The 26,606-nt window shown below is 39.0% G+C and overlaps 1 protein-coding gene across 2 annotated transcripts in view; it reads right to left on the bottom strand.

Moving 5' to 3' along the window:
• The window catches only part of LOC126202975 (coronin-6), an 85,190-nt gene that overhangs the window by 29,268 nt on the left and 29,316 nt on the right, over positions 1-26,606 (bottom strand). For both annotated transcript variants that reach the window (XM_049937118.1, XM_049937117.1), the window contains exon 6: positions 20,437-20,658. In XM_049937118.1, the coding sequence (XP_049793075.1) occupies positions 20,437-20,658 (222 nt within the window). The remainder of the gene's footprint in view (positions 1-20,436; positions 20,659-26,606) is intronic.

Raw genomic sequence — 26,606 nt, forward strand, 5'->3', positions numbered from 1 at the left:
CTCCCTGATGTTATTCAATCTGTATATTGAGCAAGCAGTAAAGGAAACAAAAGAAAAATTCGGAGTAGGTATTAAAATCCATGGATTGTAATTCTGTCAGAGACAGCAAAGGACTTGGAAGAGCAGTTGAACGGAATGGACAGTGTCTTGAAAGGAGGATATAAGATGAACATCAACAAAAGCAAAACGAGGATAATGGAATGTAGTCGAATTAAGACAGGTGATGCTGAGGGAATTAGATTAGGAAATGAGACGCTTAAAGTAGAAAAAGGAGTTTTGCTATTTGGGGAGCAAAATAACTGATGATGGTCGAAGTAGAGAGGATATAAAATGTAGACTGGCAATGGCAAGGAAATCGTTTCTGAAGAAGAGAAATTTGTTAACATCGAGTATAGATTTAAGTGTCAGGAAGTCGTATCTGAAAGTATTTGTATGGAGTGCAGCCATGTGCGGAAGTGAAACATGGACGATAAATAGTTTGGACAAGAAGAGAATAGAAGCTTTTGAAATGTGGTGCTACAGAAGAATGCTGAAGATTAGATGGGTAGATCACATAACTAATGAGCAGGTATTGAATAGAATTGGGGAGAAGAGGAGTTTGTGAGACAACTTGACAAGAAGAAGGGACCGGTTGGTAGGACATGTTCTGAGGCATCAAGGGATCACAAATTTAGCACTGGAGGGCAACGTGGAGGGTAAAAATCGTAGAGGGAGACCAAGAGATGAATACACTAAGCAGATCCAGAAGGGTGTAGGTTGCAGTAAGTACAAGGGAGATGAAGCAGCTTGCACAGGATAGAGTAGCATGGAGAGCTGTATCAAACCAGTCTCAGGACTGAAGACCACAACAACAACAACATCTAATACCAGTAGAGTTCTTAAAAAAGAAACCATTCTTCACCTGTGCCAATCTATTATTTAGCATTTACTATTTCATCAGTAGCCCAACAAGTTGGTCAATAAAATCTTCTTCACAGGAAAGACCAATTTTGAAATGTCCTGCATGTTTATGTAGCATCTGCACAGGTCAATAATAGTTACCTTGTAACATGAACATAATTAATTTTCAATAGTCTGTGCAAATAATGATACACAAGTCCTAGCAGAGTGGAGAACTATTAATACAGGTGTTTTATTTGTCATTGTTCAGTGGGAATAAGGCACTCCTCCATCCTTCTTGATATTGGAAAGTTCTTGAAAGAACCAGTAAGTTGCAAAATAATGTGCATCCAATGCAAGTTTTATAGCCCGTTTAGAACTGTGAGGATCTGACAGCTAGTCAGCTCGAGCTTTCGATGACTATCTCCATCATCTTCGTCAAGAGTAAAACAACTGACTGCCAGGGCTGGCACAGTTTTCCGCTTATGTAGCCACATCTGCAACAATCAGAGAGGGCTAAAAGGATGCATGTGCTGGTGGTGAGTTGGGCAGATCACGGCAACTCTGGCCCACTGAGAGACCGAGTGACATCAGATTGTGTGAGGCGCTGGTGTCACATTTTGAACTGCCGCTCTCGCCTTCCTACAAGCATCCATCAAGCATCTTTCATTGCTTCCTTTTGACATCCAAAGTCTCCATGCCTTATTAAGTGTGTACCCAAGACCTCTGTCAAAACTGTTGCTGTTCATGCTAATCTCAGGCCTCTTTTACAACAGAAATCCAGGATGTTGATGCATGAACCAAGACTCTCATGTTTTCAAACTGTTTTTTTGTGTCAGTTTCCCAAGCAATGCTCAGCTAAAGCTTTCTTCGTTTAATAAGTCACTTGTGCTTGGTACAATGCTTCACAACTATACAAGTCATCTGACCTGTATTCATAGAGAATGGTTATAGCTAGATACACAATGCCAATGCTAGATACACAATCTTCTTCCATCCCACAATCCTGTGATGTTTTCCTTAGTTACTATTCACTACAGCATTGTTCTTCTCCGTGTCCTTTCTTTCCCTTCTTTCCTACGTTTATTCACCACTTTCCAAACTACACATGCTCTAACTTCCACACCACACTATGTCAATGATCTTGTCCTTGCATAACACATTGCTATGTGATCGTGTGGATTGCTGGTGCAACATCCAATGATTGAAATTCTTCCCACCAATCATAATTATTCCTATTGATGCCATTTCCTCACTCATCCTCACCTCTTTTCGCATTTTATTTTCCATACCTACCCATGCCACACAAATTTGTGAATCTTACTCTAACCAATCACTCTTCCTCCTCTCTTCCCTTATCCCACATACGCATATTCCCATACCTTATCCATTCCTTTTCTCCCGCACTTTTTTAAGCATTCTTGCGCATTTTTATATACCCATGTGTACTGTGCATATTTTTATGTATCTGTGCGTGCTGTTGCATATCTTTATGTATTTTTACACTTCTTTTCTGTTATCCAGTTCCCCCTCGCAAAGATCCAACACCTTCATTTGCCCATTTATGCATCAATCCCAATTCACCTAAGCCATCTCAGCCACAATGGACCCCAGTGACATCTTTCTGCACCAATTCAGAAAATTCAGTATCCCATTCCCCTACCAAGAGCACTTGCCCGCGAAAGGCAAAGGTCCCGAGTTCGAGTCTCGGCCCGGCACACAGTTTTAATCTGCCAGGAGGTTTCAGATCAGCGCACACTCCGCTGCAGAGTGAAAATCTCATTCTGGAAACATCCCCCAGGCTGTGGCTAAGCCATGTCTCCGCAATATCCTTTCTTTCAGGAGTGCTAGTTTTGCAAGGTCCACAGGAGAGCTTCTGTTAAGTTTGGAAGGTAGGAGACGAGGTACTGGCAGAAGTAAAGCTGTGAGGACGGGGCGTGAGTCGTGCTTGGGTAGCACAGTTGGTAGAGCACTTGCCCGCGAAAGTCAAAGGTCCCGAGTTCGAGTCTCGGCCCGGCACACAGTTTTAATCTGCCAGGAGGTTTCATATCAGCGCACACTCCGCTGCAGAGTGAAAATCTCATTCTGGGAACAGGTAAGTTATCTATTTTTTGACATATTAAGAGCTCCTAACCAGGAGTGAATTTATAGTTTCATCTGTGTACTTTATTTTAGTTTCTTAAGTGTCTGCATGTTAATTTAATATTTACAGTGTAGGAAAAGACAGATTGCTACTTACTGTAAAGAAGAAATGTCAAGTTGCAGACAGGTACAATTCTAATCATGCCTGTCTGCAACATGACTTCTTTCTTATGGTAAGTAGCAATCTGTCTTTACCTACAATGATGATATTACTACCTAGAGTCTCCACTGTTTAATTTCATATTTAGTAGACACAGCTGTCACATTTTTGTTTCCATCAGAAACTAAACTGATTTTGTAACATATTACAAGTTCCTAATCAGGAGCGAATTACTTAGTTTCACCTCAGTGCTTTGGTCAGTTTTTGAATCTCTGCATATTAATCTAATTTATTGGACAGAGTTCTTGTGTTTACCTCTGTGTCTAAAATACAGTTCTGCAGTGCGTGTCTAAGAGTCCCGATTTGTCTGTGTAGTGTAGTTTTCCGCTGTCTTTAGCATGTATAGAGACTGTGATTACTGTGTGTGTGGACGTGAGCCGACTTTGTGACACTTCACTCTCAGCTCCAGGCTGTTATAGCTTTGTTTACACAGCTTGAAACTGCAGTGGCTAGGCATCACTGTTGCAGGCTGGTCATAGCGATCCAATGGATGTCCTGCATGTCTGAGTCCACCAATCAGTCCACATCGGTGGCCAGTTCAGTTACTGCTCGCACTGAGGTTGACCCCTCATCTATGGTCGAGTGGGAGGTCACCTCAGGGCGTGGCAGGTGGTGATAGACTTCCCAGGGGGCCACATGTAAGGCCTCCACTCTTAGTCTGACAAACTGGTTCCATGTGCTGTCTATTGATGACACTGTCCCTCAGTCAGTTGCAGTTGCTTGTCCTGTTTTACAAAAAACATCCCAGACTGCAAGATCTGTGAAATCAGAGTGTGGAGCCAGACATGGAACGGGTTCTTCCAGATGCCACAAAGAGCACGGGGTGCAGCCAACTGCAGTTGGTGGTTCACGTCGGTACCAATGATGTGTGTCTCTTTGGGTCCGAAGAGATACTCTCTGGTTTCGAGTGGCTGCCTTTCTTGCTTGCGAGATGAGCTTACCATTTGTAGCATAGTTGACAGACTGATTGCAGACATCTGGTATAGATCTGAGTGGAGGGTCTGAATCAGGCTCAGATGGTTCTGCAACTGTAAGGTTGCAGATTCCTCGACCTGTGCTATAGGGTGGTTGGGTTTTGGGTTATGCTAAGTAGATGAGGAGTCCAATAAATGTAGGAGGCAACTACATGGGTAGCACAAGGCTGTGTTGTGTAAAATGCGCTGCTTTTTAGATTAGAGGATCTCGGGGAAACACAGAAAGGGCTTCAGTCTCAAAGGGTGCAATTTGAATACAGGAAGAACATAGATACAAGCTCAATAGGTACAGGGTGTGACTCAAAAGTTTCAAGACTTAACTCGGAACTAGAAATTTATTGGACATAAAAAAAGTACAGCGGACTAAAATTCTTCAAAATATGATCCTTCAGCATCAACACATGCTTCCCTTTTAGGCCTGTCTTGATTCGGGGAAAGAGAAAAATGTCACTTGGAACCAAGTTGGGTCTGTAGGGTGGCTGCGGCAGTGTTGTCACATTGAACTTGACCAAAACTTCAGCGGCGGCGCGCGATGTGTGAGCGGGCGTGCTGTCATGTTGGAGAATCCAATCACCCTAGATCACTGGGCGGGCGCGGCAAACTTGATCCCTCAAGTGGCAAAGCACTACAGCGTAAAAGTCATCTGTGACAGTCTGTCCATGAGCAACAAACTACTTGTGAATAACTCCTTGCTCATGTGAGCTTTCTTGGGCTTCGGCGAGGAAGCAGTGTGTCTTTCTGAGCTTTGACACTTCGACTCAGGATCATACTTGTAGACCCAGGTCTCATCACCAGTGACCACTTTCTCCAGAAGGTTTGAATCAACATTCAACCGTTGCAGCATTTCCTGGCAAACAGTCATGCAACATTTCTTCTGATCCACCGACAAAACTTTTGGCAGCAGTTTGGCACACACTTTTCGCATCATCAAATTCTCAGTCACAATCCTCCACACTGTACTATGACCGAGTTCCAGTTCATCGACAATTAATCTAGTACTAAGACGACAGTCATTGTTTAAAAGTTCCCGCACTCTCTCCACATTTTGATCCGTTCGGCTTTATGATGGCCTCCCAGAGCGGTTGTCATCTTCAACATTCCCGCGGCCATCTTTGAAACGTTTGTGCCACATGAAAACCATTGCATGGGACACGGCTTCTTCCTTAAAGGCCTCCTGAATCATACTGAGAGTCTCCGTGGTGCTTTTGTTCAGTTGCGCACACAAAACTTAATCGCATAGTGCTGCTCCATTTTTGCCTCTCCCTCTTTTTGACCAAGGTCAATGACACACACTCAGGCTGCAAGCGCATCTGCAGGGTTCCGGAGGCAACTGCCGCAGCATGAGTTCATTCCCTGAGACCCCCCACTAATGCACCCAACCGGCGGAACCGGTCTGTGCACGCTCCCCTACTCAGAAATGAATCAGTCTTGAAACTTCTGAATCACACCCAGTATAACAGTTGTAAACTGTTGTAGCTGTGTTGGGAAAATACCAGAGCTACAAGCACTAATAGAAAGCACTGATGCTGAAATTGTTATAGGCATTGAAAGCTGGCTAAAGCCAGAGGTAAGTTCAGCTGAAATTTTTGTGAAGAACCTAATGGTGTTCCGAAAGCATAGGCTAAACACATTTGGCAATTGTGTGTGTGTTGCAATTAGAAGTAGTTTATCTTGAAGCGAAACTGAAATACATAGTTCCTGCGAGATACTATGGGCAGAGGTCATTCTAGCAACCAGAATAAAATAATAATTGGATTCTTCCCAACTCAGATGATACAATAGCTGAAAGGTTCGAAGAAACTTCGACTTTAATTTCAAACATGTATCTGACTCTTACAATTATGAATTTAGTTTACCCTCAATATGTTTGCAAAACTACAAGTTTAAATCCAGAGCAAAGCATGAAACATCATCCAAAATTCACTAGATGCCTTCCTGAGATACAATCTCTGCTCCTTCCAAATTAACAATGTACCAATAGGTGTAGACCAGATATGGCTTGAATTCAAAGAAATAGTATCAACAGCAATTGAGATCCAGAATGAAATTTTCACTCTGCAGCAGAGTGTGCACTGATATGAAACTTCCTGGCAGATTAAAACTGTTTGCCAGACCGAGACTCGAACTCGAGACCTTTGCCATTCGCGGGCAAGTGCTCTATTATCAGAGTTACCCAAGCATGACTCACGCCCCATCCTCATAGCTAAAATTCCGCCAGTACCTCGTCTCCTACTTTCCAAACTTCACACAAGCTCTCCTGCGAACCTTGCAGAACTAGCACTCCTGGAAGAAAGGATATTGCGGAGACATGACTTAGCCATGAGCGTGAGACGTGCTTGGATAGCTCTGATAGTAGAGCACTTGTCCACGAAAGGCAAAGGTCCCGAGTTTGAGTCTCGGTCCGGAAAACACCGTTTTAATCTGCCAAGAAGTTTCAGCAATTGAGAAATTTACACCAAATAAATTAACAAAGGATGGAGCTGATCCCCCTGCACTACACAAAACAGGTCAGAACACTGTTGCAGAAACAACAAAGAAAGCATGCCAAATTTACACAAACGCAAAATCTCCAAAATTGGTGACCTTTTACAGAAGCTTGAAATTTAGCACTAACTTCAATGTGAGATGCTTATAACAGTTTCCACAACGAAACTGTTTTGAAACCTTGCAAAAAATCCAAAGAGATTCTGGTTGTATGCCTTCAATGCCTTCTCTGCACGATAAAAATGGAAATGCTATCGACGACAGTGCTGCCAAAGGAGTGTTACTAAACACAGCCTTCCAAAATCCCTTAACCAAAGATTTCAAATAAAGAACAGCTGTCAACATGAGTAATTTAGAAGTAGATATCACCGGAGTAGTGAAGCAACTTAAACCGCTTAACAAATGCAAGTCTTCTGGTCCAGACTGTACGCCAACTGGGTTGCTTTTAGAGTATACTGATGCAATAGCTCCATACTTTATCATATACAACCACTCGCTCAATGAAAGATCCATTCCCAAAGACTGGAAAGTTGCACAGGTCATGTCTGTATTCAAGAAAGGCAATAGGAGTAATCCACTAAATTACAGACTCACATCATTAACACAGACATGCAGCAGGATTTTGGAACACATATTCTGTTCCTCTAAGAGAACTGTCTACTAATACGTCGTAAACACAGATTTAGGAAACATCCTTCTTGTGAAAAACCATTATCTCTTTACTCACACAAAGTGCTGAGTGCTACTGACATGGAATTTTAAACTGATTCCGCCTTTCTGTATTTCCAGAAGGTTTTTGACACTATATGTCACACGTGGCTTGTAGTCAAATTGCATGCTTACGGAATATCATCTCAGTTATGTGACTGGATTCGTGATTTCCTGTCAGAGAGGTCACAGTTTGTAGTAATTGGTGGAAAGTCATTGAGTAAAACAGAAGTGATTTCTGGCATTCCCCAAGGTTGTGTTATAGACCCTCTGCTGTTCCTTATCTATATAAACGATTCAGGAGACAATCCGAGCAGCCGCCTTAGGTTGTCTGCATATGACTCAGTTGTTTATCATCTAGTAAAATCATCAGAAGATAAAAAAAAAAATTGCAAACCAATTTAGAAAAGATATCTGTAAGCTGCGAAAATTGGCAATTGATCCTAAAGAGATAATGTTGTAGGGAAGGTAAACCAAAGACTGCGTTTTATTGGCAGAACACAGAACATGTAACACATCCACTAAAGAGACTGCCTACACTTTGCTTGTCCATTCTCTTTTGGAGTACTGTTGCACTGTCTGGGATCCTTACCAGATAGGATTAATGGAGTACATCAAGGAAGTTCAAAGAAGAGCAGAATATTTTGTGTTATCGTGAAGTGGGGGACAGAGTATCACTGACATGATACAAGATTTGTGGTGGACATCATTAAAACAAAGGCGTTTTCATTGCAGCGGAATGCTCTCCCAAAATTTCAATCACCAACTTTCTCCTCTGAATGACAAAATATTTTGTTGACACCAATCTACATAGGGAGAAACAATACTCATAATAAAATAAGAGAATCAGAGGTCACAGTTTTCTGTTCAAGATAGGAATAATAGAGAATTATTGTGAAGGTGATTTGATAAACTCTTTGGCAGGCACTTAAATGGGATTTGCCGAGTATCAATGTAGATGTAAACGTAGATGTTTGCCAAAAAGATTAAGAAACAACAGGTATCTTCCATTGTCACAAAAGGCCATGTTAGCACATTTGCCATTTCTGCCTACATGTACATGCAAAACTGGATAGCAGATGGAACTCTGGAGTTACAGTTATATCCCAAGCAGACTCATAAGCACTTTCACCTGCATGTGTAACAGCAGCAGCACCATCCACTGTAGAGAATTGGTAAATTAAAATCCTAGCACATTCTAACAGGCAAAATTTCAACAGTGAATTATTGGATATAGATCTGCTTCTATGCAAAACAGTTTTTTTTTTTGGTTACCCAAACATGTTTCAGCACCTCTGTGCCATTATCAATGGGGGCTGAACAACTGTAGAATATAAACATATTTTAGGTTGTAAATGATCTAACAAAATGAGGCCTGTAGTCTGTTTTTGATTGTTTTTGCTCTTATCTTGATTTTACATTATATGGTTTTGCTGGACCATCTGTATGGTGTCCTGCACTGAGAGATTGTCATATGTAAACCGAACGATGTCAATGTGAAGTTTTTTTCAACAAGTTAACACATTGCTTGCTTTTTAAAATTGATTTTGGTTTGGCAAAATGTTTTGTGTATATATTTGCTATTCCTCACATTTTGTCATGACTGATACTCCTCCGTTCCCATTTTGGGGGCACTATATGCACATATTAATGTACTTTGTGTAATTTCAGTTTTGCAAACACTTTTCACTTCGTAAAATGCGGTGTACACGCTCCTGCTATGTGTCCTAGCCCTATCATCCTGCATTTATTTCTGAGTGAGTTTGGTGCGGAATTTTATTTACTCCCCCCCCCCCCCCCCCCCCCTCTCTCTCTCTCTCTCTCTCTCTCTCTCTCTCTCTCTCTCTCTCTCTCTCTCTCTGTGTGTGTGTGTGTGTGTGTGTGTGTGTGTGTGTGTGTGTGTGTGTGTGTGTGTGAGAGAGAGAGAGAGAGAGAGAGAGAGAGAGAGAGAGAGAGCTCCTTTAGCTGTCTGTGTAGCCTTTCCTGTTTCTGTTTCAAATAATGTGCCTTTACAAAATGTAGTGTATTCATTTAAAACTTGTTTGCCTTCTGCTACTGCTTCTGTAGTGCAAGTTTTCTTCTGATAGTTTGTGGTATATGCTGTGACCGAGTTTCAGATTTTTAAATCTGTTGCTATTTTAGTAGATGGTGGTTATGGGCTATTAGATGGTCAGCAAATGTGCTATGGATACTGTTACTTTTTAGGGCTCTGAGGTATTCCAAGTATGTTGTTTTAACATTCCTGCATGTTTGTCCTATGTATACTGATTGGCAAGAATTACATGTGATTTCCTACATTCCTGATCTGCTGAATTGTGTGAGTAGTGTTGTATGTCCTGTATCTTATTTGAGCGGCGCACTTTTTCCATTTACAAATTTGTTGGTTTAATTTCTCTAACATATGGGGCTTGGAAACATTTTCCTCTGCTATTTGGTTTATTGTATTTAGCCTGTGTGTAATTCTATTTCCTTATGAGTGTCTTGTCCAATATGTCATGAATCTGAAGCTTGCTTTTTTGTTTGCCATTGGGCGGTTTGACAGGTTGTGAATGAAACTTCCTGGCAGATTAAAACTGTGCCCGACTGAGACTCGAACTCGGGACCTTTGTCTTTCGCGGGCAAGTGCTCTACCAACTGAGCTACCGAAGCACGACTCACGCCCGGTACTCACAGCTTTACTTCTGCCAGTACCTCGTCTCCTACCTTCCAAACTTTACAGAAGCTCTCCTGCGAAACTTGCAGAACTAGCACTCCTGAAAGAAAGGATATTGCGGAGACATGGCTTAGCCACAGCCTGGGGATGTTTCCAGAATGAGATTTTCACTCTGCAGCGGAGTGTGCGCTGATATGAAACTTCCTGGCAGATTAAAACTGTGTGCCCGACCGAGACTCGAACTCGGACCTTTTCCTTTCGCCTTTTGGGTACGTGTTACTGCAAATTTTAAAACAATTCCTGTTTTTAAAAGTGTGTGTGTGTGGTGGTGGTGGTGGGGGGGGGGGGGGTGATCGATCGATCGAGAGTCAGTGTGTTTTGGTTCTCTTTCCAGTAGGTTTTTTTCCTTGTTTGGTAAGATAATGTTAGTCAAGTACATGATTCTGTCATGGAATTGATGTTTTTGATTGCAGTGACTGACTGCAGCAGTTGTGCTTGTGATGTTTATGATTTTGTTTAGTTTTTTGCTTTGATTCTTCTCTTTTTCTTGCATCAGTTTGGAAAACTAAGCTGACATTGCAAATTTATTGCTAATTCTAAATGTGTTTTGTGAAGTTCTTTATTGAGCAACTGTTCTTAATGTATGGTTTCCTAATTTCACATTTTAGACACACAATCTCCACCTTACTTTTTTACTTTACTTGGTGCAGATGACATGCTTGCTGTTCACAGACTTTTTTTTTTTCATATAGTCTGAAATTCCATTATGAGTTAGACCATTTTTATGAAACTGTATGTTGACAGTTATCTTCTATAGTTTCATTAGGATATTTCTGTGTTCATAGTAGAGCTTGTTGGGGAATGCCTGGTTGGATGATGACATAGTTCTCTTTTGGATTAGCAGTTCTTGTACTTTTCTTTGTTTGTAATTAAAATTATTGGATGTATGTTCCACCTTTATGCAAAACACTTTTTCTTGTTACCCAAACATGTGTTGGCACCTCTTACTCCCACAACTAAGTTAAATGGCCTTCTATTTACTGGCAGAGTTGAGCAAATTTCTTCCTCTATCACTGGCAGCAGTTTTTAAAACAAACCACATCCCATTCTCACAAAGTTCCAAATTTCCTGCTGAGCTTCAAGCCTGGATGCCTTCATTAATACGGAATAAATATGACCTTATTTTTGATGTTTCTTCACAGCAAGGGACGAACCCAAAAATATCTGGTTTTTCCTCGTCATTGTCATTCTGCCCCTGTCCTAAAGCAGTCCTCGCATTAGACACGTAAAATAAAGTAGATACAATGTTTGATGAGCTACTTCCTCTTATTTCACACTGAAGAGCCATTGCCTTGTGTGAAACACAAAATAAGTTCAGCAATATTTCAACAATGTGACACAAAAGGTTGAACTTATAGGGGGCAAGAAGGCTTTTTTATGTCAAAAGCACAACTCATGAGATGCCATAGTGTATTTTTTGTTTTTAATTGAGCCCATATTTGGTGGGTTTTATAATTTACACCCTGTGAATATATGCTGTTTCTAAGCACTAATACATTGCACATTTCTTGTAAATGCATTTTTACTGGTACAATATGTCATAATAAAATGGAAAATGTCACATTGGTGGAGAAAGAATTTTCATATTTAGTTATTTTTGTATTATAATTCACCTGTTATGAAAGAACACCATTTTAAGGCGACAGCACATTGAAGATTCATCAAACATGCACTGTTCTTGGTAGGTTATATGATAACTAAATGTCAGTTAGTAACAGATCAGCAATTAAAGCCTTCAAACGACGAAGGCCATTTTTATTGTAAAAGTTCAGTGTAGTACGGTTGGCAGAGACACAGAGTAACAAAATCGTGTAGCAGGGTCGCATCTTGCTGTGTCCAATTCCCAAGTTGGTGGTGGCTCCACAATGGTGTGAGCTGTGTTTGCATGGAATGGACTGAGTCCCCTGGTCCAACTACATTGAACATTGACTGAAAATGGTTATGTTCAACTGCTTGGAGAGCACTTGCAGCCATTCATTGACTTCATGTTCCAAAACAATGATGGAATTTTTATGGATGACAGTGACCATGTCACTGGGTCACAACAATTGTTCGCGACTGGTTTGAAGAACATTCTGGACAATTCGAGCAAATGATCTGGTCAACCAGACTGCCCAACATGAATCCCTTACACAAGCAACACTTTCGCAATTATGGATGGCTATATAGGCAGCATGGCTCATTATTTCTGCAGGGGACTTCCAATGATTTGTTGAGTCCATGCTACATTGAGTTGCTGCACTACGCTGGGCAAAAGGCGGTATGACATTACATTTGGATGTATACCATGCCTTTTGTCACCTCAATGTATTAGCAAATGTTGGAGATGAGGGGGAGATAATCCCAAACACCAATGTTGAGGCATAAGTGATTCAAAAGCTTCCAACATGCTGGAAAGACCATTTCCTCCTAAAAGATGCATCTTTGCCTATGTATTTCAATGCTCGAATTAATGTTCAAAGATTTGAAAAGAGTTAAAATAACATTCCCCAACAGGCTTTACACTTTTCAGAGGATTTTAAAAACTGTGTCTAGTGCAGGAGAGTGAAAATGAAGTGGGACATCACTCTTTAAGCACAAACATAACCTTTATGTTTCATGAACACATTGGTAGTTCGTACTTTTTCGACAGGAAAAAAAAATAAATAACATAAAAATAAATCCAGAATTGTAGTTTCTTCCAATAAAGCATTTGAAATTTTCATGCCTGCAACAAAAATGTGGCAAATGTCTGAATGATATTAAAAGACACGGACATATTGCACGTTGATAAGAAAAGTCACGAATTGAAAAACAGCTATTTTTAGTTTGTCACTGAAAAGTGTCCTGTGAATTGCAACAACATCTATGAAAAATGGAATTTACTGCCAACAATTTTTACTTAAAATTTAAATGAAGTTTATACTATTTCAGCACAAGTTCTATAGAATTAATTCTCTAAATCCAGTTTCCTTACGTGTTGCACTTTCAAGTTGTGTCACAGTTCTTGCTGGGATGTGATATGTTACATATGACATCAAACAGTAGACAGGAGGTATACCTCACTTCAAATTATAAAACTGCTACAATGTATGCTAAAAATCACTTTTTTTAAACTAAAGTATGCTAAATACAGAACAGCTGTTGGCAACAGCTGATGCTGACTTATTACCTTAGGTGGTGGACCAAATGACAGAATTAAGTTATAAAGTCTCATTATGAAGCTAACTGTACATGCATATGAGATACACACCAGCATAATGAAATATGATATAGTGCAGAATGTACAGTAACATTTGAAATGATTTGTCTGGTACAATCCTAACCAATAGTTCAAAAATCAAAATGTATTTCAAAAGAGCTACCAAAAGTGTGTGACAATTATTATTGTATTTCAATTGTTTAGGCTTTGCTATTAGTGACACAACCTAATGACCACTACGGAAGTTTCTATGTATTCGGGAGTAGTGATGGGGCATCAACAACATAAAACTATTTGATAATGTCTCCCTGCAAATTAATCTCTCTCTCTCTCTCTCTCTCTCTCTCTCTCTCTCTCTCTCCCCCCCCCCCCCCCCCCCCCCCCCCCCCCCCCCCCCTCTCTCTCTCTCTCTCTCTCTCTCTCTCTCTCTCTCTCTCTCTCTCTCTCTCCCCCCCCCCACTCCCTGCCTCTTTTTTTTTTTTTTCCAAACAGTAAGGCAACAATTTCCACATAGTTCATACTTTTATCGCAAGTGGTGATACGTCTGCATCATTTTAAGGATACAGGATACTCATAAATAGTGGAAAAATTGAAAATTTTTTTTGACTTTATTAAATTCTATAGTCTCTTCTGATTGCATTGATATATACATTATAGGGTTTCAAATGAAAAATGACCAATATATACCAAATTTTAAAGTTACAGTCATGTATGCTGCCACGCCCCATTTATTTCTGTTAAGGAACCAGTATTTTTCAAAAAGAACTGTGAACTTTCTGTTTCCCACGATTATACATACGATACAGCGTATATGTTGGAAACAGTGCAGGTTTTTAGTGTCTCTAAATGATTATCTTTGTTAGTATTTTATTCTGTTTTGCTGAAGCAGTTCGTTCACTTGTTACTGAATGTTTATTGCCCAAGTGCTACATATATTTGGTGGAAGTACATATCCTTTAGTGCGCAATAAATACAAATTATGCCACACATCAAGAAATTCAATAAAAGGAAATTTCGCGGTAACTAGTTCACAAACAAAGCAAGCCACACTGTTGAAAGTAACCTACGTATCAGTTCTTCAGTGAAGAAACTCTCACATGGCACGTCTCCTAGTGATTCAAATTTTTTGTGTTAGCAATAATGCTGTTGTAGTCTATTTGTTGTTGTTGTTGTTGTTGTTGATGTGGGCATCTATCTTCTTTGATAAAGGAAGTGGCGAAATTTAAACAATGTGATGGTTTAGGCTGTCTGGAAATAACTAAACAACGAAGTAGCAGGAAGGGATTAGTGTCAAAATTAGTTACGTGTAGATCCTGCAATAAATCTACCTGAAAAATGACTTCGAACATTGTGCACAATTCATATGACATGAATTTGGAGTCAGTGCATGCAATGCGTGCAATAGGAAAAGGAAGAAAGGCTGCTCAAACGTTTTGTGGTTTGATGGACCTTCCTCCTCCTACCAGTAGGTTCGGCAAGTACATAAAAATACTTTTAGGTGCCTTGACAGTTGTGCCTAAAGCATCTATGAAACGTGCATAGAACAAACTTCAAATATTAGTGGAACCAGGGACATTGCTGTTGCACTTGATGGGAGGATATCTTTCCTTGAATTGTGTTTTAAGTGCTACTTCTCTGGAGAATGGGAAAGTAATTGTTGGTGAGTGCCTGTCTAAGTACTGCCACACCTGCCATGGTAGCACTGAAGGACATATTTAACATCAGTGTTGTACGAATTACGACGGTTACAGTGGAGGTATAGAGAGCAATGAAGCTCTAAAAATATTTCAGAGGTCAGAGCCAGTTTATAACGTTAGATATACGAAGTGCCTTGGAGATGGGGACTCTAAAGCTTTCAATAAATTTAATGAGTTTATTGTGATATCTTGGTAACAAAACTGGAGGAGTGTTGTGGACGTGTGCAAAAGAGGATGGATGCTAGACTGAGGAAGCTATGAAGAGAAATGAAAGGAAAGTTGCTATCTGATAGAAAATCTGTCTGGCTGAGGCAGATTGACAGAAACTGAAATACACCTTCTTCAGAGTTATTATGGACTGGCCATTAGACGAACTGCACCTCTGAATAATGTTACAGCAATGAGAACAGCTGTACGGGCCATCTACTTTCATAAGTTGTCCACAGATGACCAACCTGTTAACGGACTTTGCCCCAAGGGAGCAGATTCTTGGTGTGGTTACCAAAAAGCAAAAGAAAGTGGTCAAATGTACCATCATAAGCATTCTCTTCCTGAGCCTGTTATGAATGAAATAAAACTAATTTTTAGAGACCTGAGTGACCCTGTTTTGGTTAGTAATTGTCTTCATGGGGGCACTCAGAATACAAATGAAAGTGTCAACCATTACATATGGGAAAGATTGCCCAAGAATATTTTTGTATGACTAAATACATTAAAAGTTTGTGTACTAGATGCAGTGATATGTTTCAATGACGGAATGATAGGAAGGTTGGAAGTCCTGAGAAATTTAGGCATAAAATGTGGTTCTAATATGGACGATCAATTGCTTGCGTGTGACAGACAAATGGTGCATGAAGCTGAAAGAGTCACTCTTCAAGTTGCCAAAGAAGCAAGAAGTGCTAAAAGGAATGTCAAGAGGAAGCTTGAAGATCAAGAAATGTTGCACAATGAAGACTGTTTCAGGAATGTTCTGAGACACAGTTTATTTGGACTCCTATCTTCATTCGCAATTTCCCGCAAGTTGTATTTTTCAGAATTCAGGTACAAATATTTCCTTAAGATTATAAAGCGTTGCTCTATTTTTTATGTAACTTGCAATAGTCCATACTTATGTAGTAGACCTAAGCTTTATTGCAGAATCAACTAACTAATAAAAAAATAACATTTTTACTAGGAAAAAATTAAAATGTAAGATGTGATATTTTCTTATCCTTGTAATATACATAATAGGTGGAATTAAATAGGTCTAGTACCTCAACCATCATGTCATGCATATCTGGTAAAAATATGGTCTCCTTCAAATGTATAACATTGGATTAAATGTTACCTAAATTTGAGGAAACTCTTGGAAAAAAAAAAATAGCATCAATTTCTTTGTAATTTCTTTCAATAACCCTAAGCAGGCTCAAAAATATTCAAAATACTTCTAATTTGTTTAGAAGATGTGCTGCATTACCTGATATCAACAAAAAATCTGTAATACACACATTATAAACAGTGCCTGAAAGAAATAAGTATTGATTTTTACATAATATTGAGCCGGAATAGCACCCTGTATCCTTAAAGGCAGATTGTAAATTACTGGAAGAGGCACTACCATAGCTCTTGTTCATCACTGCCAACATTCCTTTCACATGGACTAGTACTCAAGTTATAGCTCAGGCCAACACTTTATTCTGTAACACCACTACGAACAATACAACACACAGTATAGTTATTGTTAGGTTGGCAGTGATGTGAGACAAAATATTAGCAGTACGAATTGTTCCAATGTTTAACAACTTCAATCAATACCAAACTAGGGGCAACATGTTTACTGACAAGGGGCGCTTTTGATCTCTGATGCTGGGAATCATATGAAGCCATGCTTAGGCTAGCACTCGATTATAAAGACAACAGTGGTATGTGTGACTTCCATGCAAAACTCTGCACCTGTCTGCTAGCACCATCAGACAATGGAATAAGGTAGCTGAGTTAACAAGTGTTCAAGTTGAGTGAATGGTATAGCTATAGTATGAATGTGTGATTTAGGGTGTTCGCATGTAAAATGTGAACATTGATATCATGAAGAGAACTAATTCTACAAATGTGGTCAAAATATTAGGAACAAAGTTGCAACGTTCTGAATAGGGAAACGAAATCGGGGTAGAGGAGAGAGAGTTCGCAGATATATAATATAACATAATAATTCAGAAATATAATGGGGATGACACAGAAATACATGACATTATGCTGGATTTATATACTGATATTGAAGGACAGGAAGAACCTGAACCTGAAGATGGCTTTTCAACCAGTACATGACATTCACGTCTCCTGTGCAACAGGAACAGTCCAGTCAAAGTCAATACTAACTACCTCCATCCGTACAGTCAAGGCCCGGTGTATTAGAAGATATTTATGACAGCGTACTAGAGAACATTTATGAAGACTATAACAATCGTGGCTTCAATTCCTTTAGCAACTGACATGGTGCTAGACGTGCATTAAAAGAATCAAATTGCAGATTAGTTCTAAATTACGTATGTGGGTAAAGGCAAGCAGGAGCTCATTCCAGAGGAAACAGAATGTTGCAATTATAAAATATGAAGAGCATGTAATATCGCAATTTGCTAACGCAAGGTCATGCGGATCTATCGTTCAGTATTGGCATCTGCAAATTTGTGCACTAGAAGCATCCAAAATGGTTGGCTTGGATAATGTCAAAGTGTCGATTTCTTTTATCGACAATCTTAATGCTAAATACGGCATTTCATCTAGGCATATTACTACAATTGCTACATGTAGGGACATAGAAGATGAGAACAGTATGTGTCAGAAGGCACAACATTTTGTCAAGGAAGTTAACATGTTTATGACACAGCAGGGTGTAGTAAAAGGAAATGTTAGGAACAGTGACTGGAGTCAATTTCGCTTCACCACCAACACTGTCTCACAGAGGACCCACAGCTACAAAATTTATGTGGCTTTATCAATGACAGCCAGACTAGCAAACAAGTTGTAAATTTGACAGCACATAGCACTTTTGGCCCAAATAGTGCAAAGAAACTTTAAACAAACTGCCCAACAAACATTCGTGTGGAGACACACACATGACGAAGCAAGTTGGGATATTTTTACTTCACCTTTTGTTTTGCCATCTGCCTCCTTAAAATTCAGTTTTTCACTTTTAACTAATTACCATTACACATACATTAGTATAATCTACATTTTCATTTTCATATAAGAGAAAGGTTGACCTTCATAACAGCAGATCTAATTTTGTACTTAGTTTTATGTATGGAATTGTTTTTCTAATTTATTTCGATTAGTCCTAGTTAGTAAGTTTTGTTATAGCTGAAATAGTGATAGTTTCGCAACTTAAATTCTATTGTTGACTTATAAACAAATATAAATTCTGTACTAATTATAAACACTTGGAGGAATAACTAATAGTATTCCTAAAGGATCTATTTGACTCTATTCGAAAACATGTTAGCAAAGCCATCCCTTAATTAATTCCAAAGTAATTAACAGTTTTGTCAAAAGTATTGTTTGTGTAATGATATTTGTTAATTTCATGATTTAAGCAAATAATTCGGCTTAACGCTTGTAGGAGGAGAACCAATTTTTCGATGTATTTAGTTAATTTAATGAGTTAAGTTTTAATTGTAATTTTTGTAAATTAAACATCGAACACTGTGAAGTTTCAGTGCCTATTATTTTTAGTATATATAAGGTCCCCAAGACAGCCAGTGTAGCAACGCAGCTCGTCAACACCGAGGACAACCAATGAAGAAATAAAAGAAAGTGAATTGTCACATGTGGCGCCCCCAAATAAGGAACATTGTACGTAGCCACAATAAACAAGGACTCACGAATTTTGAACAGTGAAATCAACAGCGGTTTACAGTGAATGGGTTTCATGGCCACAGTATAACAGCAGCCAATCAGCGAGCGGGCTTTATGAGAGCAGCCAATCAGCACACAGGTAAACACAGCTGACCGCAGATAAACAAGATGCCTCGCCAAGAGCCTTACAACTTGCTGTAGCCGTGCATATGACGAATCTGATGACAACTGGAGCAGCAGCAGCAGCAGCAGCAGCAACAGGAGACAAGTGATTGAAAAATAAGGTATTTCTTAGAAAAAGCCATTTTGTATTAAGTGATACATAATGAGTGGCCTTAACGTACAATATAAAGTGATTGAAAACAAAGCTGTAGAGGTTAAGTTTTTAAATAAACAGAATGACTTATTGGGGAATGATCCGCAGGACAATAGTTGCTACGGAAAATTGGAAGCGATGTTAAGGCAAATTAGCGATGTTAAGGCAAATTATGAGTAGTTTGGATAATACGAGTATGAAAGAAGACATTAGTAGGTTGGAAAATAGTATGAAAAAAGACTGTAGTAGGGTGGAAAATAGTATTAAACAAGGCATCGTAAGTAAAGTGTGGCAGCCTGTAATAACAGAAAGTGTACAAGGTGTACATGTTAAGTGTTTACTGGACAGTGATAGTGATTTGAATGGCATTTCACAGGCATTTTTTGAATCCATTATGAACACAGAGGATATAGCGGTGATGCACGTTTCTGGTATAAAAATTATGAAGCTATCAAAGAGAGTGAAACATGAGTACTATTAACTGGAATTGGCAGGACAGCTGTTGGGGAGTGCAATTTCTTTGATTCAAAAATCTCAGCATTGATGTAATATTTGGAACTAATTTCTTGTGCAAATGGTGTGTATGTATTGATTTTGTTAGTGGTAAGTTTATTCTTCCTGCACACCATTCATGAATGAAACGGGAACAAACCGTAATAACTGGTACAATGGGACGCATACTCTGCCACACGCTTCACAGTGGTTTGTTGAGTGTAGATGTAGATGTAGATGTAGCTTTATAACCTTCTCCAATTCTAGTATAATCCCTCCAAAATAATAACAAATAAAATAAACGTTATAAATAATTATGACCATTTGGATTCTTTGGTTGTAAACTTTCAGCCGGCTTTTGGTACGATTATGACTGATGTTTAATAAAACAAATATTTGTTCATAATTTGTGCACTGTCAGCTTAGTATGTCGCTGCATATTAGGAAAGCACCCTGAACATGACTTATAAATGTATCACAGGCCTTCTAAAAGTCAAAGGAACTGGCACCCACCTTAAAGCTATGGATAAAAACGTGTCTTATGTAGTGTATTTTACATAACAGTCTCTCAATGATAACTTCAGGAATAATATATTTTACCACTATTAGTGCAATACCCATAATATTATGTTGCATTAAATGCTGTAAAGTCATACCCATAACATTTTGGGCACAGTATCTTAGCGAGGACGGCCACACCCATAATAATATGGGTATGATAGACCTCACTAAGATGTGTCTGAAATATTACAGACACAGCATTCTTTCCAAAAATGAAGGTAACTTAATATTGTGAGCGTGGCACTCAAAATGTTAATGACGAATATCAAAGACAATGCAAAACAGTCAAACTACTCACCTTGCCACACAGGTACACAAGATTTGTATCTGGGTCATAGAGTGGGAACATCACACCATTACTTGTATCCAGTTCAACCATAACAATTGGCTCTGCAAGATGTTCGGGTGCTCGCAATGAGTACTGGCGCTCGCTCATTTTGCTAAAACCTGTTGTGAAGATCAGACCACTTTTCAAGTAGATTGCTCTCGTTGCTTTGCTTCCTTCGTGGCACACAGCTTCCTGAGCACAAGCAGTTCATAAAAAAATCTCACATTACTACTTGATCTGTTACTAACAATTCAGCAAACAGAAAATTATGCTAACACTATAATACTGATACTGTTGTGATACAGAGCAAATAACACAGATTAATCTTTTATTTATTTCTCCTGCACTAATTTTATTTGGTGAAACAGTGGTAGGGTGAAAGGGTAGGGTGAAAGGAAGACCACAGATGAATCTAATTTTACAGATTCTTGCAAAAAGTTATGTCCTACCCCACAAACACACATTTTACTGTAGCAATGACACAGCTAGAACATTTTTTAATAATAGACATACAATAAAATCTTCAGCACCAAGTGGTGTTTATGTGATCAGCTGCAATCAAAGTAGAAAATTACACACAAAGTAGTCTTGGGGAGTTTAGGAGCTTTGAACAATAGCGATCTTGGTGTCAGCATACTACTGATTCAAGCTTGCCAAATATTTTATAATGGTAAAACCTCCATATTATGGAAAATGTAATATGCTCCAATCAGACTGAAAAGGTAAGATGAAGCTACGGTCAACATTAGAAATTACTGAGCACAATTGTGAATCCCAGCTTAGTTTTAATAGCTGTGTAATTTTTTCTATCCTTTGATTGATAAATAAATAAATAAATAAATAAATGTCATTAGTACCGTCATATGTACACCCATCAGAAAATTTAACACTTTCCTTCTGTACAAAAATTTGTTTTTGAGATCAACTTTACTTTGGTAAATGTCTGAACTTTTGTGTTATTCAGAAGCTTCATCAACCTTACTGTTACTTAATCTGCAGTTGTGACAGTCTGTTATCGTGAATGGTTTGTAGAGGTTTAAACTGGTTTATAAATAAAAAAAATCATATCAAGAAGGACTATTTCTTTACAATACATCAAAAGTCTTACCAATACAAATAAATGAAAAATAAGACATGGAAGTGATGTTTACACTGTGAGATACTGTTAGGTTTATTTATCAGTGCCCATCTGCCTTGGGAAGTCCTCTAACTATGTGAAGGGTAGCATAATTTATTGCTTCAAGTGAATTAAAAAAAACCTTGTCCCCAATATGAATAGTGTTACAGTAAGGTATTTTCCATTAGATTGTTTAATGTTTTTGACTACAAAAGCATGTCACATGGTTTACTGACTTCAATAACCAGTAAAAGCATTCTTATTTCCACATTTGTTGTAATAATGGATTTCAGATTAACAGATAAAAATCATAATGCAAAGAAACCATAAACTAAATCAATGTCAAATTATCTTGGAGGCATAAGAAACAAAAAGAATTGCCTCACGCCATTCCAAAATAGCAACAATATTATGAAAAGGACAGATTGTTACTTCACCATACTGAGAAGACATTAAGTCACAGACAGGCACAATGAAAAGACTGTTAAATATTTTAGCTTTCGGCCAAAAGGCCTTCTTCAGAAGTTCTGTTATGAAATCATTTGCAGCAAGTGTTAATGATTTTGATACTTCATGCTGTACATGATAAAAACAATTATTATGATAGCATGAGCAGCAAGATTAGGAATCCTAATCAGCCAATGCAATGTAAAATAAGTAAAGTTTTACACTGATTATTCTCTAGCCTTATCGGTTATCAACGATTTGCTGATACCACCCAGCTAAACATGCATACAATCTGGGCTTGTGGATGAAAAGTAGTAAGTAGCATTATGATCTTTGGCAGGAATTCTGGACAGGCCACATACATTGAGACAATGAAAGCATTGTCCTGAAAGGATCAAATTCTACTGCCAACAGCAGCAAGCCATATATTTGGTTACTTATTCGGATAAACTGAGCCTACATGGTGAACATTATCAGTCAAATATGTCCTGAATTGTAAAAAAGGTAGAGAAGTTGCCGTAAGTATGAACTGTGGACAGGACAAAGTTGTGAAAGAAGTTGATACTGATGAGCAGAGTGGCCACTCTGGCAGATCTATGACAAGATGGTTTCATTACGGCTTTTACAGCAATGCTGTTATAGTAAACACTGTAAATAGAAAGTAAACTGAATCTGCACTGCAATGAAAATGTATGTCGACGCAAGTACAGAGTTCTTGGAAGTCTTACACTCATGTTTATGAAGTGTAATACATGCAAAAAGAAACTTTTTTAATTTTTTTAATTTTGAGTGGTTACTATGAAGAGTACGGCTCACCTGGGAGCAAATTTATTATTATATTATGCTTAATCAATCTAAAATTTGTTATCCACCAGGCCTCAATCTCCGCTAATTTCAAGTTGCCGCCACTCATACCTCACCTGTCATTCAGCATCATCTTTGCCTCTTCACTTCCGCCTCGACTGACATCTCTGCCCAAACTCTTTGTCTTTAAATATGTCTGCTTGTGTCTGTGTATGTGTGTGTGTGTGTGTGTGTGTGTGTGTGTGTGTGTGTGTGTGTGCGCGCGCGCGCGCGCGCGCGCGCGCGAGAGTGTATACCTGTCCTTTTTCCCCTTAAGGTAAGTCTTTCCGCTCCCGGGATTGGAATGACTCTTTACCCTCTCCCTTAAAACCCACATCCTCTCGTCTTTCCCTCTCCTTCCTTCTTTCCTGATGAGGCAACAGTTTGTTGCGAAAGCTTGAATTTTGTGTGTGTGTTTGTGTTTGTTTGTGTGTCTATCGACCTGCCAGCGCTTTCGTTCGGTAAGTCACATCATCTTTGTTTTTAGATGTAAAATTTGTGTTCTTTATACAGATGTATGAGTGCATGGAACATCATTATGCCTGAGCCATGGAGAGGTAATGCAACAGGCAGAATAAGCAACTGGTAGAGGCCAGAAAATGTAGAATCTATTTTTTTGTAAAAGCCCTGATTTTTTTTTAATTGGCTGCACAAATTTAAAAGGTTATCATGCTACATGAGTGAAGACACACAAATTGGCAGTTTAAAGAAGCGCTCATTGGGAACTTTCTGACTGGAACGTTTGTTTTTGCAAAAACTTTGACAACTTTTTCTTCCAAAATGACCTTTCTTTTCTTCGCGTGGCAGGATTTAAGCATTCAAAAAATGATTGTTCTATTAAAAAGCCATATCATTTTCCCATCGATGGACTAAATGCATACCCAATTTAAGGGGTTTCTGGATGTAATTTGCCTCTGCTCTCCTTCCCCAAATTCAACAATTACAAAGTTTGCAGATAATTTATTTCAACCTTTCGGGGGCATTTTACACATAAATCTCACAAGGTACTTCACATGGACGTAGAACCAAAAGTAACTATTTTAATGTTAGGGGTAAAATTTTGGTGCAGTCAAAAAAACAGGACAGATTTTGTTTTCCAGTTGCTATAGAACAGAACACGAGCACTACAGGCTATAGTGCCACATGGCCATGAGGGTAAATAAACTACAATTTTGATAGCTAGAGGGCAGCGGAGTGGTGTGGAAAATGAGCTCCACATCCCTATAGCAGGGCAGCAGTTTATACCCATGTTTACGAAAGCAGAATTGACACAGTCACATGGATTGTTTATTTCTTCTCTTACTGTAGGAGTCATAATCGAAACCTGTGATGGACCAGGATTAGTTACTTCACTCATTTCAAAACAAGAAAAGCAAGCAACGCAAAACACAAACATTTGGAAACGGCTATCGTGCAATTGCTTGTTGAAGCTGGCAGAGTATTGTTAAAGTCTTCATTTAGGTCAGATCTCTAGCCATGATTGAGGCAATCGCAATTCAAAACATCTGGCACCTAGTTTACTACATTAAAACTGTCTGCATTATACTAGCTTTTGAACTTTTGCTAACAAACAAATGTATGCATTTATTTGTTATAAAATGCTTGTTCTCATGACTGAGTACAATGTTGCATTATGCAACATATGTCACATTCAACCACTCAAAATTGGCATGGCACCAGAGCACTGAGCGCATTGATATGTGGTTTCAATCATTGACTTTTTATTATGCAAGTACATTATCTTTCCAAACTGGGCTCTGCCAGATGATTCTGAATACCAGTAATTCAAAATTGGTTACTTCTTTATATTTATATGTAGAAAAGAAAAATATTTCAAACCATCTCTGATAAAACAGTTCATCTGCATACAAGTTGCCATGAAATACCATGTGTTAAGTAATTTTGCATTTTGTGACAATTTGTATTTCACATTTATTACATAATATGAATTTTTCCACTCCCTATCAATTGGTGATGTGTACAGTGCCATGGAGATACACTATGTGATCCAACGTATCTAAGCAACCCCAAAAACATACATTTTTATATTAGGTGCATTGTGCTGCCACCGACTGCCAGGTACTCCATATCAGAGACCTCAGTAGTCATTAGACATCGTCAGAGAGCAGAATGGTGCACTCTGTGGAACTCACTGACTTTGAACGTAGTCAGGTGATTGGGTGTCACTTGTGTCATACGTCTGTTCGCGAGATTTAGACACTCCTAAACAGCCCTAGGTCCACTGTTTCCGATGTGATAGTGAAGTGGAAATGTGAAGGGACGTGTAAGCATAAAAGAGTACAGGCTGACCTCATCTGTTGACTGACAGAATTGCTGACAGTTGAAGACGGTCGTAATGTGTAATGGGTGGACATCTATCCAGACAATCACACAGGAATTCCAAACTGCATCAGGATCCACTGCAAGCACTATGATAGTTAGGTGGGAGGTGAGAAAACTTTGATTTCACGGTCGAGCTCATAACCCATACATCACTCCGGTAAATGCCAAACGACACCTCGCTTGGTGTAAGGAGCATAAACATTGGACAAATGACTAGTGGAAAAACATTGTGCGGAGTGACGAATCACGATACAGGATGTGACGATCCAATGGCAGGGTTTGGGTATGGCAAATGCCCGGTGAACATCATCTGCTAGCATGTGTAGTGCCAACAATAATCTCAGAGGTGGTGGTGTTATGGTGTGGTCTTGTTTTTCATGGAGGGGTCTTGCACCCCCAGTTTTTATAGCACTATCACAGCACAGGCCTACTTTGATGTTTTAAGCACCTTCTTGTTTCCCATTGTTGAAGAGCAATTCGGTAACAGCGATTGCATCTTTTGACACGATCGAGCACCTGTTCATAATGCACGGCCTATGGCGGAGTGGTTACACGACAATAACACCTCTAATCATACAATGAAGGCTTTCACGACCGGATGGTACTATTGTTAATAATTCTTCCGGGTTATATGGCCGTGGTCCATGGAATTATTCTATTCCTAACGTCCACATAACGGCCATATAACCCAGAAGAATTATCAACAACAATAACACCTCTGTAATGGACTGGCCTACAGAGTCCTGCCCTGAATCCTATAGAACACCATTGGGATGTTTTGGAACACCGACATCGTGCCAGGCCTCACCGACTGACATCAATATCTCTCCTGACTGACATCAATATCTCTCCTCAGCACAGCATTCCATGAACAATGGGCTGCCTTTCCCCAAGAAATCTTCGAACACTTGTTTGAACATATGCTTGCAAGAGTGAAAGCTGTCATCAAGGCTAAGGGTGGGCTAACACCATAATGAATTCCAGCATTACCGATGGAGAACACCACGGACTTTTAAGTCATTGTCTGCCAGTTGTATGGATACTTCTGACCACATAGTGTAACTGATACGAAATATTACACTTTATCAATTTTACTGAAAAGCATACTATTCACAAACCTTTTTTCCATCCTTCTCTCTTAAATGTAACGCGTAGTATTGATATGAATGAATGGCAGTTTGAAAGTGTTAATCAGTCTAACAGGAAATAAACTACGGGACATCATTTAAAAACAGTTTTATACTTCTACTCTGAATGTAGTATCAATGTTTTAAAACTTTTTTAGTACCACATACGATACAATCATGATTCAAAAATTATGCAAACTGTTCTAGTCATTATCTAATTCTCTTGCCTTTTTTCCTATATCTATTAGATTTTTTTTTCCCTT

This window comes from Schistocerca nitens, chromosome 9 (genome assembly GCF_023898315.1).
Source record: "Schistocerca nitens isolate TAMUIC-IGC-003100 chromosome 9, iqSchNite1.1, whole genome shotgun sequence".
NCBI lineage: Eukaryota > Metazoa > Arthropoda > Insecta > Orthoptera > Acrididae > Schistocerca > Schistocerca nitens.